This window comes from Lutra lutra, chromosome 12 (genome assembly GCF_902655055.1).
Source record: "Lutra lutra chromosome 12, mLutLut1.2, whole genome shotgun sequence".
Lineage (NCBI taxonomy): Eukaryota > Metazoa > Chordata > Mammalia > Carnivora > Mustelidae > Lutra > Lutra lutra.
The window spans coordinates 71282573-71298702 of NC_062289.1; the positions used below are offsets into that span (position 1 = coordinate 71282573).

At 44.8% G+C, this 16130-nt stretch overlaps 1 protein-coding gene across 16 annotated transcripts in view; it reads right to left on the reverse strand.

Moving 5' to 3' along the window:
• SFI1 (SFI1 centrin binding protein) overlaps nt 1-16130 on the reverse strand; it is a 104987-nt gene that overhangs the window by 9520 nt on the left and 79337 nt on the right. For 14 of the 16 annotated variants that reach the window (XM_047696888.1, XM_047696885.1, XM_047696889.1 and 11 more), the window contains 5 exons: nt 3520-3601; nt 3022-3200; nt 1958-2033; nt 1416-1511; nt 898-974 (listed from right to left, as the gene is read on the reverse strand). In XM_047696888.1, coding sequence (XP_047552844.1) covers nt 898-974; nt 1416-1511; nt 1958-2033; nt 3022-3200; nt 3520-3601 — 510 coding nt within the window. The remainder of the gene's footprint in view (nt 1-897; nt 975-1415; nt 1512-1957; nt 2034-3021; nt 3201-3519; nt 3602-16130) is intronic. The other 2 variants (XM_047696892.1, XM_047696897.1) reach the window with 2 other exon arrangements.

Genomic DNA, 16130 nt, shown 5'->3' on the forward strand with positions numbered 1-16130 from the left:
TCAGTCTCACCAACAGCCATATTTATGGTGACACACTCGACACAGGGCTGGTGAGCCCCTGCTCTGTGCCAGGCACTGGGGGAGCCCCAGGGGCACCACGGTGAACAAGACCAAATACTACGTCCTCGTGCATGTACGTGACACACAGTGGTGACCAGGCAGTGACAGTACAGGTGAGTCATGCCACAGTAAGGCACAGAGAGACAGGAGGTGGTGGAGGGCCATCGGCCCCAGTCCCGCAGTTGCTGCAGAGTTCGCTCAGTGACTCCATCTTTCTCACTCCCTCTGCCTGAGGGGCTGGATGAGGACCTCCCTGAGGGAGGGTAGAAGTGGTAAGTCCACAAGGCCCACCTCCCACAGGCGGCCTGGAATACCATGTGCTGAACAAATACAGAGGGAGGAAAAAGAGTGGAATGAGGGAGGCCTGCCGGGAAGGAGAGTGTTAGAGGTTGGTTTAGCAGGAGCTGGAACAGAGAGAGCGAGTGACCTCCAAGACCGTGAGAGATGCCTCTGAAATCCGCGGAAGGCCTGGAGAGCCAAGCAGGGGGGCAACTGAGTGGAGGCTGAGGCACAGGGGGTCCCTGCAGCTCTGGAGCAGGAGACACAGAATCTCGCAGGGGAGGGAAGAGTGTCGACAGGAGCAAGACAAGGGGGAGCTCTCCCAGATGCCCAGGTTGACTGCTGCCTCCTCAAGGCCCCAGTCTGCACACAGAAGCTTCCAGACCCGGGGTGACCCAATGAATGGAGTCCTTGCTATGGCAAAGCCCAACAACGCTGTGAGCAGTGCAAGGAGCTGGGCTGCCCTCGCTCCACACCAGTCCGGACACCTGGCCCTGCCTGGGGCTGGAGCGGGAGCCCTGATCCTCAGGCCCTGTGGGAGATGCCGTGGAGACTCACCGCAGTAGCTGCCCCTTGTGCTGCCTCTCCCTGGTCGCCACCTCCTGGAGGATACTCCGAACCTGGCTCTGATAAGTCTGTGGGAGACCGAGAGGACTGGCGGGTGCAGAGCCCAGTTCCCTCCTTTGTCCCTCCCTCAACCGGGGCCCTCCCTCCAGGGGGTGCGATGCTGGAGGTGGGCACTGGCCTAGAGCTCCGAGTCCCACGCCAGTAGAGCGCCCGGACAACAGAGAGGATGGTCTTGCTAAGTCCTCACCGAGCAAGTCAGGCCACTGGCCTCCTGGACAAGGGGTCACTTTGATGTGGAGGCTGGCCCCCCAGAGGGCACTCGTTTTTACTTTGCCAAGCAAGGATGCCAGAGCTCAGCCCTGTGGCCGAGAGACCCACCGTCCTGGGCATGCGGAGGCTTGCGGGACTCCTCCGGGAGGGGCAGGGAGGCCGAGGGAGGGACACAAGATCCCCACCCCCCCATCCCGCCCGAAGCAAGGGGCGATCCAGGGACCAGCAGAAGCCCCTACCACCCAGGAGCGCAGCGCCCCCCGCAGCGAGGTGCACCGGTGGTGCAGGCGGGCGCGCGTCAGCTTCCCCCGCTCGGCAGTGCACAGAGCCAGGCCCTGCGGACAGAGGGGGGGCCAGGAGGGGCTCAGCCATGCCGCCATCTTCACCCGTGGGGTTCTCACCTGCCCCACCCACCCCGCCAAGGCCTCATCTATGACTAGGTATCTCTCAGGGGCTTTGTGGGGATCAGATGGGGCAAGAGCCTGACTCAGGGTAAACGCTCAAGCCATGTGGCAGTTGACACACTTTTTACCCTGAGCAGGATGCCTGCAAATGGTGAGACCAAGAATTTTAGGTTCAGTGAGTTCAGACCGGAACCAAAGAACATGGGAGTTTGAGCCAATCACCTCAGGCACCTCTGCTGCCCAGCCTGTCTCCCATGCTCAGAGGCAGGTGGCTGCTGAGGGGCAGAAGACAAGCCCACATGCCCGTTCCGAGTCACGCTGACACCCAGCTCCACCTGTCCACAACCATACGTGGTGGCATCTGGGCTAAGCCTCACCTCCTTCCACCTGTTCCAGGCCCAGTGCAGAAGCCGTGCGGAGTGGAACTCTGCAGCCAGCACTAGGCCCATCTTCCTGTGGGGAGGGCTGGAGTCAGCACTGCAGCCTGGACCCAGCCAGGGCTCTTTCCACCCACACCCCTCACGGTCCTGGGGCCCTGCCTAGTGGTTCTTAAATTAGTGGGGAGGGAGGAATCAAGACCTTCTCTGGGGGCGCCTGGATGGCTCATTCAGTTACGTGTCTGCCTTTGGCTAAAGGTCATGATCGCAGGGTCCTGGGATCAAGCCCTGGGTTGGGCTCCCTACTCAGCAAGGAGCCTGATTCTCTCTCTCTCTTTGCCCCTGCTTGTGTGCACGCTCTCTCACTCATGCTCTCAAATAAATAAATAAATAAATAAATAAATAAATAGACCTCTGAAGAGCTGCCAAAGGATTTGGGCTCTCCCCTCAGGAAAGTGAGCATCTACTCAAATTCTCGGAGCCAACCTGACAGGGTTCAAGTACACTGAAGTACACTCATGTACTGGTGACTCAGGAGATTAAATGTGGCCAGAATCTGAGAGTGGGGAGATCCTCACAGCACAAAGTGGATACAAAACAGCATTAAAGCGGGACAGTGTCTGCCATGTCCATGTGGGCTGTCTGCCCCTCCCTGTCTCCAACCATATAGTGTGGTAAAAACTGCCACCACCTGCCCCTAGGCCACAGCTGCTGGTCCTGGTGCTCAGCTATCCTAAAACGGGCTCATCAGTCTATTTTCTGGATGTGGTCACACTGGGCCCCACCCAGTGAGCGGGATGCATCCAGTGGGTAGGACCTCAGATTCATGGAGCATGTCTGTCCCTAGTCGAGTTCCTGAGGCTGGGATCTCCATGAGGTACCCCAGGATCCTCCCACTACAGCCCTGGTTCTATATAGACTGAATTAGGCAAAATTTCTGGAACTTAAAACCAGGATCTAGGCTAACACAACCCTCCAACAGGCACTCAGAGCTGAGAGTCTACCACTATGGTCGAAGCTGGCCTGAGAGGGGAAGAGCTTCAGGGGCAGAAGCAGCCCCTCACTCTGTTCTGAGCCCTCGGGCACTGTCTCTCCAGATGCAGAAAGCCCTCCTGAGCTGGCGGTGGCGGCGGTGGGCCCAGGCCACTGCTGTCCGCTGCCGCTCCCGGTGCTGTGCTGCTGTCCGCTGGTGCCACACGGACCAGGACCTCTGCAGGAGCTGCCGCTCTGAGTGAAGGATGGCCTGGGGCAGGATGGCAGGGAAAGAACAGTCGGTCCAGCCGCGGGGGTCATAGAAGCCAGGAAGAGTCTATAGGCCACAATTACTGACCAAGGCAAAGAGATGGGCATTAACGAGCTGCCCTGGCCCAGAAGTCATATGTAAACTCCACTGACAAGGGCAACAAATGCCCCAGGCCCTGCCCTGCCTTGTGAGTCCTGGTCACAGGCAGGACGCCCCGCAATGTGGGTCTGGGTGATGTCCTGAGCAGAGGAGACAGTGAGCGCGAAGTCCGAAGCAAGTCCTGCCCGTTCCAGGCACCTCCTCAGGGACGGCCACTTACCATCCTCTCCGCTAAGCGGTTTTCTCGATGCTGAAACATCTTTTGCCACCAAATAGCAAATACTTGCTTCTCCAACGTCTCCCTAAAAAGATAAATAATAACAATAATGGGAAACAAAGCACTGAAGATAAAACAAAATCACTATGAAAAAGAATGAGAAGTTCCAAATAATTGGGTTTTTTTTTCTTAGGCTATTAAGAGGTGAATAAGTTGAGACAGGAGAGGAAGGAAAGAGAAGGAAAGCAGACAGCAGTGGCCAAAAAGCCCCATGAACGACCCAGTACTCTCCAAGTTGTTTCCAGTGTCAGCCAAGCATTTGCACAGTATGAATAAGACTGACTTCGAGATGCTGGCTCTTCATTAGTTCAGTTCCACACTGAAATACCAACAGTGCTCAATGGTCAGTAGTGAAATCCTTTCTAGTCCGGGCTGACCGGCCTGGTTGCTGTTACACAAATCCTTAGGGGAAGTGGTTAAAAACAGAGGCCAGGTCTCCAGGGCTGACCAAGCAAGTCTGAAGTGGGCCCCAGGAAAGAATATTTAAAAGAAGCATTCCACGTGAGGTAGACAGGGAGACAGATTTGAGAACCACTGCTCTATCACCTCTGCCTCGGCCTCCCCACTTAGCGCAATGATGTGAAGGCCCGCAAACGCAGCACTGGGACAACTGGTCAACAGCCACTAGGACCCATGCGTTGGCAAAAGCATGGGACAAAATACACGAGGCAACTGTTTTCAGGCCCTGGACAAGAGGCAACATAGACTGTGATCCTTAGAGTTGAGAAGCAAGTAAGGTGAGCCCCGTGGCCGCCCAGGCTTTCTGCCTTGAGGGCATGTTCTGAACACCGGGGGCAGGGCCACCGAGTCCAAGCAGAACAGGACAGTCTCACTCAGCTGGGGCAGAGAATAGAGTTCAAGACTGCAGGGGAAGGACTGTATGCATCTGTGGCTTTCTAGAACCTGTAGAGACCTCAGAGGCACTCTCACACATACCCTGCACACTCTGCAAGTGTGTACCTCACTTTCTCTGTGAGTCTGCCCGGTCCACAAGTAAGGCTATACAAGCAGGCTCTGAGAGACCTAGCAGAGTGGCCTCTTCAGGGCTGACTGCTGGATGGAGATTACCAGAAGCTGGAAAGCGCTGAGAGATGGGAGTTCTAGCCTAGTCTGAATGAAGAGACTTTGCTGGGAACCCCAGAATTCAGAAAGGGTGGCCTCAGGAATAAGCGCCATGCCCTAACTCTGAAGACAAAAATCAAAAAAGACCCATACATGGGGCACATGGTACAGCGTGCAACTCTGATATCAGGGTTGTAAGCTGAAGCACTGCACTTGGTGTAGAAATTACTTAAAAAATATCTTAAAACACACACACACACACAACCCACACAAAGAATGAACAGAACCACACTTGATAGGATCAACAGGAATCAGGAGAATAAAGAGCAATCACTGTCTACCAGAATAAAAGGCAAAACCCTTTAAAGGAAAAACAGCGGTCTACAAAAACAATGACCCAAATGTTGGAATCAGCAAACACTTAGAAAGAGTTATTAAAGTGTGTGTACTTAAATGAAGGATGAACAAAATTAGTTACCAAGACAGGGAATCTTGGCAGAGAAATAGAACCAAAAGCAAAAAAGAACCAAATGATTTGGTGGCTTCTCAAAAAGTAAACACAGAATTATTTGATTCAGTAATTCTACTTCTAGGTATACAACCAAAAGAATGAAAAACAGAGACTTAGACAGATGTATGTACACCAGTGTTCACAGCAGCATTATTCACAATAGCTAAAAGGTAAAAACTCACGTGTCCATCAACATACAGATGAACAAACTGTGGTATATCCATACAATGAAATATTATTCATCCATAAAAAGGAATGAAATTCTGATACATGCTATGACATGGATAAACCTTGAAAACATTATGCCAAGTAAAATAAGCCAGACACAAAAGGTCTAATATTACACAATTCCACATATATGAGACATCTAGAATAGCCAAATTCAGAGACAGAAAGTAGTTTAGAGGTTCCCAGGGCTGGGAATAGATGGAAATGAAAAGTTAGTGTTTAATGGATACGAAATTTCTGTTAGGGATGATGAAAAAATTCTGGAAATTCACTCCCCCTACTTGTGTTCCCTCTCTCCCTCTCTTTTTTAAAAAAGATATTAATTATTTATTTGACAAGGAGAGAGAGATCACAAGTAGTCAGAGAGGCAGGCAGAGAGAGAGGAGGAAGCAGGCTCCCCGATGAGCAGGGAGCCCGATGCAGGACTCAATCCCAGGACCACGGGATCATGACCTAAGCTGAAGGCAGAGGCTTAACCCACTGAGCCACCCAGGTGCTCCTAAGTAAATAAAATCTTTAAAATAAAACAAAACAAAAACCCAAAGATAAACAAAAACATCTTAAAAGCAAAAGAAGAGAGACAGATTACATTTAGGGTAATGATGATACCCCAATGATACAAATGATGGGTGCCTTTATACCAGAAATAATGGAGGCCAGAAGACAAGGGAAGAATGTCTTTAAAAGACTTAGGAGGGCTTCTGAGTGGCTCAGATGGTTAAGGGTCTGCCTTTGGTTCAGAGTCCTCGGATCAAGCCCCACATAGGGATCCCTGTTCAGTGGGGAGTCTGCTTCTCCCTCTCCTTCTGCCCCTCCTATGCTCATTCACTTTCTCGCTCCTGAATGAATCTTTAAAAAAAAAAAATTATATATATATATATATATATATATATATATATATATATATATATATATGAGAAGAAAGCTAGACAGATAGATTGACTGATTCAGGAGTGAGGGGTAGAGAAACTCATTGTTTTATATCCAGGAAAAGGTCCTTTAAAAATGAGACCAAGAGTGAAACAACTATGAACAAAAGCTGAGATAATTTCTCTCCAGCTGACTTATAGTATAAAAATGCGAAAAGACAGGGCACCTGGGTGGCTCAGTGGGTTAAACCTCTGCCTTCGGCTCAGGTCATGGTCTCATGGGTGGGATCCAGCCCCACATCGGGCTCTCTGCTCAGCAGGGAGCCTGCTTCTCTCTCTGCCTGCCTCTCTGTCTGCTTATGATCTCTGTCAAATAAATAAATAAAATCTTAAAAAAAAATGATGGGGAGGAAAGGAATTCTACAGTTTTTATGTTCTTATATTTAATATGAAGTGGTGCAACAGAACTGAATAGAACTGTAGTAAGTCTAACAATGTGTATTGTTAATTTCTATACAAAAGAAGGGTGCCTGGGTGGCTAAGTCGGTTAAGTGTCTGCCTGCGGCTCATGTCATGATCCCAGAGTCCTGGGATCAAGCCCCACATCAGGCTCTGCTCAGTAGGGAGCCTGCTTCTCCCTCTCCCTCTGTCTACTGCTCTGCCTACTTGTGATCTCTCTCTGTGTCAAATAAATAAATAAAATCTTTAGAAAAAAAAATACAAAAGAGGGGCACCTGGGTGATTCAGTCAGCTGAGTGTCTGCCTTCAGCTGAGGTCAAGATCCTGGGGTCCTGGGATCAAGCCCTGCATTGGGCTCCCTGCTCAGTGGGGAGTCTGCTTCTTCCTCTCTCTGCCTGTTGCTCCCGCTGCTTGTGCTCTCTCTCTCTCTCCCTGCTCTATCAAATAAATAAAACGTTTAAAAATAAAATAAAATAATGATAAATACAAAATACAAAAGGCAAAAAAAGCCAATGCAGGAAATAAAATGTAATATTAAAAGATTCTAAATAAATAGGGCAGAAAAGGGGAAACAGAGAACAAAAAACAGATGTAGGCTTCAGCCCAACCACACCAATTACATTAAATGTAAATGAACCACACACTTTAATTAAAAAGCAGAGATTTCAGGAATGCCTAGGTGGTGCAGTCAGTTGAGCATCTGACTCAGCTTTGGCTTGGGTTGTGAGCTCAGTGTTACGGGATCTGCCCCAAGCTGGGCTCCATGCTTGGTGTGGAGACTGCCTGGGAGGCTCTCCCTCTCTCTCTACCCATCCCAACCCATTCATGCTCACTTGCTCACTCTCTCTCAAATAAATAAATAAATAAATAAAAGAAAAAAACAGAGATTGTCAGACTAGATAAAAAAAAAAAGACACAGGAGGAAAGCTTTATTAAATATGAAGACAAATAGAGGGAAAGGTAAACCACATAAACTATAAATACAAACAAAGCTGCTGAGGATATTTTAATAAAAGTCAAAGCAGGCTTTGAGAAACGAAATATTACCAAAAATAAGGAGGTTCATTTCAAAATGATAAAAAGGGACAGTTCATGAGGAAAACATAACAATCTAAACTGTACATGGACCAATTAACAGAGATTCCAAACACATGAAGTAAAACTGGTAGTATTACCAGGAAAAATAGAAAACCCATAATCATAGCTAGAGAATTTTAACACTTCTCTCTAGTAATCGACAGAAAAAATAGACAAACAAAAAAACTAAGGTGGGGGGTGGTTCAGTTGGTTGACTGTCTGCCTTCAGCTCAGGTCATGATCCTGGGGTCCTGGGATCGAGTCCCACATAGGGCTCCCTGCTCAGTTGGGAGCCTGCTTCTCTCTCTCCCACCCTGCTTTATGCTCACTCTTGCTATCTCTCTCTCTCAAATAAATAAATAAAATATTTAAAAAACAAACAAATACCTTGCCTGAGGAAAGCATCTGCATCCTGGAGACTGACTGGAAAGCCAGGGCTTTGACTGAGTGAACACACTAACCTCTGCCTCTACAGTTCTCTTCCAGCCTGGTTGCCCCCACTGCCCATGTCCTTCTATCCTGCCCATTTCTCCTGCCTAATGGGATTTTGCACAATTTGGAGTTTTTCCATAAACTGACTCTTGTATTAATAAAGGCTTTAGGAGATTTTTGTTAAAAACCAAGGACCTCCCTTCAGCTCTGAACAGATTTTTCCTTCAATTCAAACACAAAGATTTATGGACTTTTCAAGTTGACTCAAATTTGTGGATGGTTTCTCCCACTTTCCTATTCTACATTCTTAGTCTTATGTTAGCTTTATGTCTCAAATGGTGAAATGTAATAAGTCCAATAAAATACGAAATAACCAGGAAAAAAAACAAACAAAACCCAACAACAAACAAAAACCTATAAGGATACAGAAAATTTGAAGATGACTACCAACCAACTTGTCCTAACAGACATTTATAGAACACTGTATCCAACAAGTATAGTATAAATATCCTTTTAAAATACACACGGGAAAAAATAAAGTACACATGGAAGGTGCACCAAAACAGACCACATATATTCGGCTGTAAAACATGTTAATATATTTCAAAAACTAAAGTTATATAAGGTGCTTTCTAGCCACAATGGATTAAGTAATAATTAAAAACAATAATGTATCAAGAAAATTCCTATTTGAATATTAAATAACAGATTTCTTTTTTTAAAAGATTTTATTTATTTATTTGACAGAGAGGGAGAGAGATCACAAGCAGGCAGAGAGGCAGGCAGGGGCGGGGGGAAGTAGGCTCCCCACTGAGCAGAGAGCCCGATGTGGGGCTCAATCCCAGAACCCTGAGACCATGACCTGAGCTGAAGGCAGAGGCTTAACCCACTGAGCCACCTAGGTGCCCCTCAAATAACATATCTCTAAATAAACCACAGGTCAAGAAAGAAGTCACAAAGGAAATCAGAATATATTTTTAGTTGAATGATAATAAAAATACAGCATGTCAGAATTTGTGGGATAAAGCTAAAGCGGAGGGAAACCTTACAGCTTAAAATTTTCACAAGAGAAAGATTTAAAATTCATAATTTACTGCCAATAACAAAAGAATGGGTGGGCATGCTGGTTGGCTCAGCTGTAGGAGCAGAATCTCTTGATCTAGGGTTGTGAGTTCATGCCCCATGTTGGGTATAAAGATTGCTAAAAATAAAATAAAATAAAATAAAATAAACTCTAAAAATAAAATGGGTGATTTGTGCTTCCATCTTTTTTTTTTTTTTTTTTTAATTTATTTGACAGAGAGAGAGTTCACAAGTAGGCAGAGAGACAGACGGGGTCGGGGGGCGGGGGGAAGCAGGCTCCCCGGTGAGCAGAGAGCCCAATGCGAGACTCGATCCCAGGACCCTGGGATCATGATCTGAGCTGAAGGCAGAGGCTTAACCCACTGAGCCACCCAGGCGTCCTTGTGCTTCCGTCTTAATATTAAAAAAAAAAAAAAGGAAGGCATATTAAATCCAAAGTAAGTAGAAAGATACAAAATAAAGAGCTAGAATCAATGTAAGAAAAATATACAATAAGAAAATTAGCAAAGCAAAAGTTAAAAAAAATAACCCATGATAACTCCTTGCAAGACTGATCAAGCATAAAGAGAAAAGGGCACCTGGGTGGCTCAGTCTCAGGTCATAATTCCAGGGTCCTGGGATCGAGCCCTGCATCAGGCTCCCTGCTTGGCAGGAAGCCTGTTTCTCCCTCTTCTGCTACCCCTGCTTGTGTTCCCTCTCTCACTCCCTCTCTCTCTGGGAAATAAATAAATAAAATTTAAAGAATAAAGAGAAAAAGATACAAATTACCAAAATCAGGAATGTACAAGGAGGTATCATCAGAGATTCTACAGACATTAAAAGTATATTAAGGCACTTTCATGAAAGCTTTTTGCCAATATATTTAACACCTTGGATAGAATGAAAAATTCCTTGAAAAACAGAGCTTACCAAAACTAACATGAAAAGAAACTCTTGGTAGCTCTGTATCTATTTTCTTTTCTTTTTTTTTTTTTTTAAGATTTTATTAATTTATTTGACAGAGAAAGAGATCACCAATAGGTAGAACAGCAGGCAGAGAGAGAGGGGGCTGGAAGCAGGCTCCAAGCGGAGCAGAGAGCCTGATGCAGGGCTCGATCCCAGGACCCTGAGATCAAGACCTGAGCTGAAGGCAGAGGCCTAACCCACTGAGCCACCCAGGCACCCCCTCTGTATCTATTTTCAAAATTATATCTGTAATCAAAAACCTTTCCGTAAAGGAAACTCTAGGTCCAGATAATTTCACTAGCAAATTCCATAACAAATTTAAATACCAGAAAACTAAAACCACTATCCCTCATGAAAATACATGTAAAAAATTTTTAAGAAAACATTAACAGATCAAAATCAGCAACACTTGGGGTGCCTGGGTGGCTCAGTGGGTTAAGCTTCTGCCTTCGGCTCAGGTCATGGTCTCAGGGTCCTGGAATTGAGCCCCACATCGGGCTCTCTGCTGGGCCAGGATCCTGCTTCCTCCTCTCTCTCTGCCTGCCTCTCTGCCTACTTGTGATCCCTCTCTGTCAAATAAATAAATAAGATCTTAAAATAAAAATCAACAACATGTGAAAAAGATAATATATCATGGCCAAGTGGGGTTTATCTCAGGAATACAGGGCTGATCTAATATGTGAAATCAGGAAAACCATATGATCATCTTAATAAATGCAGAAAAAGCATCTGACAAAATTTAACCACCCTTCATAATAAAAATTCTCAACAAACTATGAATAGAGGGCAACATTCTCAATCCGATAAAGGGTTATCTACAAAAATACTCAATGTGAAATACTGACTGCTTTTGTTTTCCCCCTCAGATTGGAAAAAAGACAAGTATGTATCCTCTCATTACCTCCATTCAATACTTCATTAGAGATGCTAGCTAATGAAGACAGAAATAAAAGCCTACAGACTGGAAAGGATAAAGTAAGTTGTCCTTATTTGCATATGACAGGATTATTTATGCAGAAAACTCTATGTCATTAAAAAAAAAACTCAAACCATTAAGTAAATTTAGAAAGGTCACAGAACAAAAGTTTCAGCTGTATTTCTATATACTAGGACAAACAGTGAATGGATTTAAAAAATAATTCTATTCACAAGAGTATCAAAAAAAAGGTCTTTAGGAATAAATTGAACAATATATATACAAAACTTCTATGCAAAGTTATAAAACACTGAGAAAAATTAAAGAAAAACTGCATAAATGGAGAAGTGTATGTTCATTTATGGAAGACTCAGTAAGTCTGAGATGTCCGATCTCCCCTAAATGTCTATACAGATTAAGTGCAATCCCAAACAAATAAAAGAAAATCCCAGGAGGAATAAAGTTGAAGAACCAATTTCAAAACTTGCTATCAAGATACAAAAATCAGGAGAGTGTGATAATGGCATAAGGATAAACAAACAGATAAATGAAACAGAAGAGAAAGTTGTCCAAACATAGATACAAACTTAGAAGGACAACTGATTTTCAGTAAAGATGCCAAGGCAATTCAATGGGGGGGATGAAAAAAGTCTTTTCAACAAAAAGGAAAAACCTGAAAAACAGAAAAAAACAATCCTTGGCTCTTACCTCATACCATATATGGAAAAAATTCAGGATGATCACAGACCTAAATGTAAATGGTAAAACTTAATATAAAGCTTCCAGAGAAAATATTGGAAAATATCTTTCAAGATCCTGGCTGTAGGCAAATATATTTTAGAGAAAACCCCCAAATCACTAATCTTTTATGATTAGAAAAAAATGTGATGAACTGGACTGTAACCAAACTAAACATTTCTGCTCACCAAAAAAATACTGTTAATTTATTTCAATATATATATTAGCTAATATATAGATCCCCACCTCGTGATCATTTCCATATATATATATATAAAACCACTTTGCTCTCGAAAAAAATACTGTGAGAAAATGAAAATGTAAGCCACATTACCAAAAGAAAATGTTCTTCTTTTTCCTTTTTTTAAAGATTTATTATTTGAGAGAGAGACACAGAGAGAGCATGCTAACATGGGGAGGGAGAGTGGGGGAGGAAGAGAGAATCTCAAGCAGACTCCCCACTGAGCTCAGAGCACAACACTGGACTTGATCTCAAGACCCTGAGATGATGATCTGAGCCAAAACCAAGAGTCAGATGCTTAACTCACTGAGCCACCCAGGCGACCCTGGAAGAAAATATTTCAATACATATATCCAACAAAGAATATATAAAGAACTTTGAAAAATCAATAATTTTTTAAAAAGACACAAAACCCAATTTTTTTAAAAGGTAGCGGAAAGAACTAAATAGACACTTCACAAAAGAAGATATACAAATGGTCAATAAGCACATGGTAAAGGTTGAATCAGTCAAAATCTGTCTGGAATTCAAAGAAAGAAAATTAGCTCAAACTGATTTCACTCAGAAAAGAGGAAAAGCAGCCTAACCATTTGTTAGATCAGGACAGACACTGATAAAGCCAGCTACGAGGAAACATGGTTTCTCCAAAGGCCAGGCAGCAGCTGTAAAATGCCAGGCAACAGCTGTAAAATACCTTCGGAGTGGTTACTGCTTCTTTGCCAACGATGCCCCAGACAAGCTTTGCTGTTTTCACTTATTCCTGAGGGTACACATAACTGTACTCCCTAGTGAACCCCATTTCTCATCCCTCCTACCTTTGCCTCAGAAATAGCAAGCAATCCAAAACCAATCCCTGTTTCTCTTCCCCCCCTTCAGAATCCTTTCGTAGGATTCAAACTCTACAAATTCCTTTCCCTCAGGAACAGCACCAATCCAGAATTCCTCTGGAATTCCTTCCTTCAAGGCAATCAATCTGACTTGGTACTACCAACTACAGGATTTTGATCCTGGCTGATTAGGCCTTAAAAAATGCTCCATATTTGGGGGCGCCTGAGTGGCTCAGTGGGTTAAGCCGCTGCCTTTGGCTCAGGTCATGATCTCAGGGTCCTGGGATCGAGTCCCGCATCGGGCTCTCTGCTCGGCGGGGAGCCTGCTTCCCTCTCTCTCTCTCTCTCTGCCTGCCTCTCTGTCTACTTGTGATCTCTCTCTGTCAAATAAATAAATAAAATCTTTAAAAAAAAAAAAATGCTCCATATTATTAGTCAGCAGGGAAATGAGATGGAACTCCACATCCACCAGAATGGCTCAGTTAAAAAGACAGTCAAAAACCGTAAGAGACTCGGGGCACCTGGGTGGCTCAGTGGGTTAAGCCTCTGCCTTCCGCTCAGGTCATGATCTCAGGGTCTTGGGATCAAGCCCCACATTGCATCGGGCTCTCTGCTCAGCAGGGAGCCTGCTTCCCCCTCTCTCTCTGCCTGCTGTTCTGCCTACTTGTGCTCTCTCTGTCAAATAAATAAATAAAATCTTAAAAAAAAAACAAAACCAACCATAAGAGACTCTTAATCTCACAAAACAAACTGAGGGTTGCTGGGCGGGGGGGTAGGGAGAAGGTGGCTGGGTTGTGGACATTGGGGAGGGTATGTGCTACGGTGAGTGCTGTGAACTGTGTAAGACTGATGATTCATAAACCTGTACCCTGGAGAAAATAATACATTATATGTTAATAAAAATAATTAAAAAAAAAAGACAGTCAAAACCAGATGTTGATGAGGAGGTGGAACAACCAGCATTCTATCTGCTGGTGGGTGTAAAATGATGTGACCCCCTGTAAGAGGAAGCATGTCCCCACCTGAGAGCCAGAGTCCGCTTCTAGGTTTCCACCCAAGAGAAATGAAAACATAACCCGCTTAAATGTTCATTGCAGATTTACTCATAATGGCCTCAAACTGGAAACAACCCACGTTAAAAGGGGTGAAAATATTGCCTTATATTCATTCAATACAACTCAGCGAAGACTGAACTCCTACCCAACAACAGGGGTCAATCTCAAAAACATTATGCTGAACTTCAGAAGAAGCCAGACACGACAGAACACCTACTGTATGATCCCATCACTTAAAGTTCAAAAACAGGCAAAATTAACCTGGGATGGATGACAGTAACCAAAGCAGTGGTTACCTATGGTGGTGGATGGGGGGAGGAGCAAATTGACTGGAAGGGGGCATGAGGGAACTTTCTGGGGTGATAGAAATGTTCTAAGACCTTGACTGGGCTGTTGATTATCCAGGTATCCAATTTGTAAAAACTCACCAAACTGTTTACTTAACACCTGTGCCTTTCACTATGAACTTCAGGCTCAATTAAAAAAAACAAAAGACAAATCAGCATACTAAAAGACATTCTCAGTATACTATTTTACTGGTAGGTTAAGAAACTACCATTTTTGGTCATAATTCATGAGACCCCACTATAAATTCTGTCCACATTCCTAAAATATTAAACAAATACCCTAAGAATTATGGAAAGATAGAACATATATATTTTGGGGGAACTCTGATTTGCTAAACTCCAAACCGAACCTATGAATATTCATTTACTTTAAGAGTCACAAATCACTAGGGATTGGTGGGGAAGGCTGATATTCTGTACTGCCGTTCTGCTTGTATTCCACAGGCATTATTTCACTTTTCATGACAACCCTATGAAACAGGACTATTACATCAACCCATCTCCATTTTACATCTGAGGAAACAGGCTCAGAGAGACCAAGTGGCCTGCTCTGGGTTAGGGAGCCAGCAATGTGGAGCAAGGGTCTGAACTCAGGGCTCTCCAGCTTCCAAGCCAGGCTCCCCATCACTCTGCTCCCTCATGAGCTGAAGGCAGGAACCTAAAAAAACTTCAGTTTTCTAAAAAGAGCCAACTCAACCAAAACAAGATAAAATCCAGATCAGGCCAAATCCAGATCAGGCCCTGGTTCTCCCTCAAACCTCCTGGCTACACCCTGTCTCCAATTCACCCACCACCCTTTTTTTTTTTTTTTTACAGATTTTATTTATTTGACAGAGATTACAAGTAGGCAGAGAGGCAGGCAGAGAGAGAAGGGGGGAGCAGGCTCCCCGCTGAGCAGGGAGCCCAATGCGGGGCTTGATCCCAGGACCCCAAGATCATGATCTGACCTGAAGGCAGAGACTCAACCCACTGAGCCACCCAAGTACCCCACCCACCACCCTTTTGTCTCAAGAATGATCCCCAACAAAAATCCTCTTGGAAACACCTCTTGGCTATTTTGAAAGAGCCCTTAATATTTTTTTAACATATAATGCATTATTTGTTTCAGGGGTACAGGTCTGTGATTCATCAGTCTTACACAATTCACAGCTCTCACCATAGCACATACCCTCCCCAATGGCCATCACCCAACCGCCCTATCCCTCCCACCCAGCCTTCCCCTCCCCTCCCCTCCAGCAACCCTCAGTTTGTTCTCTGAGATTGAGTCTGTTATGAGAACCCTCAACTTTTGAAAATCCCTATGGCATGCCAAAAAAATAAAAGAAGTAACAGAGTCAATCATGACTTTGCAGAAGAAATGAAGGAGTGCGTGTGTGTTAAGTAGTAAAGCCATTTTTCCAATGGAATCTTAAACCAGACCTCAGTACAGAAAGTAGGTAAAGGTGAAGTCACTCTCTTTGCCAGCCTCCAATTCCCCACAGCTACCCTGTAAAAGCTTCTCCTTGGATTTTGTGTGAAGGACTCTCAGAGTTCTGGCTGATCCCCTCAGATTAGCATTCACACTCTTTCGAAGTCAAGACCACTGCAACTTCTCCCAGCGTGCCTCCCACGTCCCTCCCTCTCGTCTCTGTCCTAAATTGATGGGAACTGTTCTCAGCCAATCTCCAAAACCATCAGTTTACTAGTTACGTGCACTTGCTCAAACATTTATCTGTTATCTTTTTTATAGGCTCAGGCAAGCCCCTCAGCCTGGCCCTCCTCATC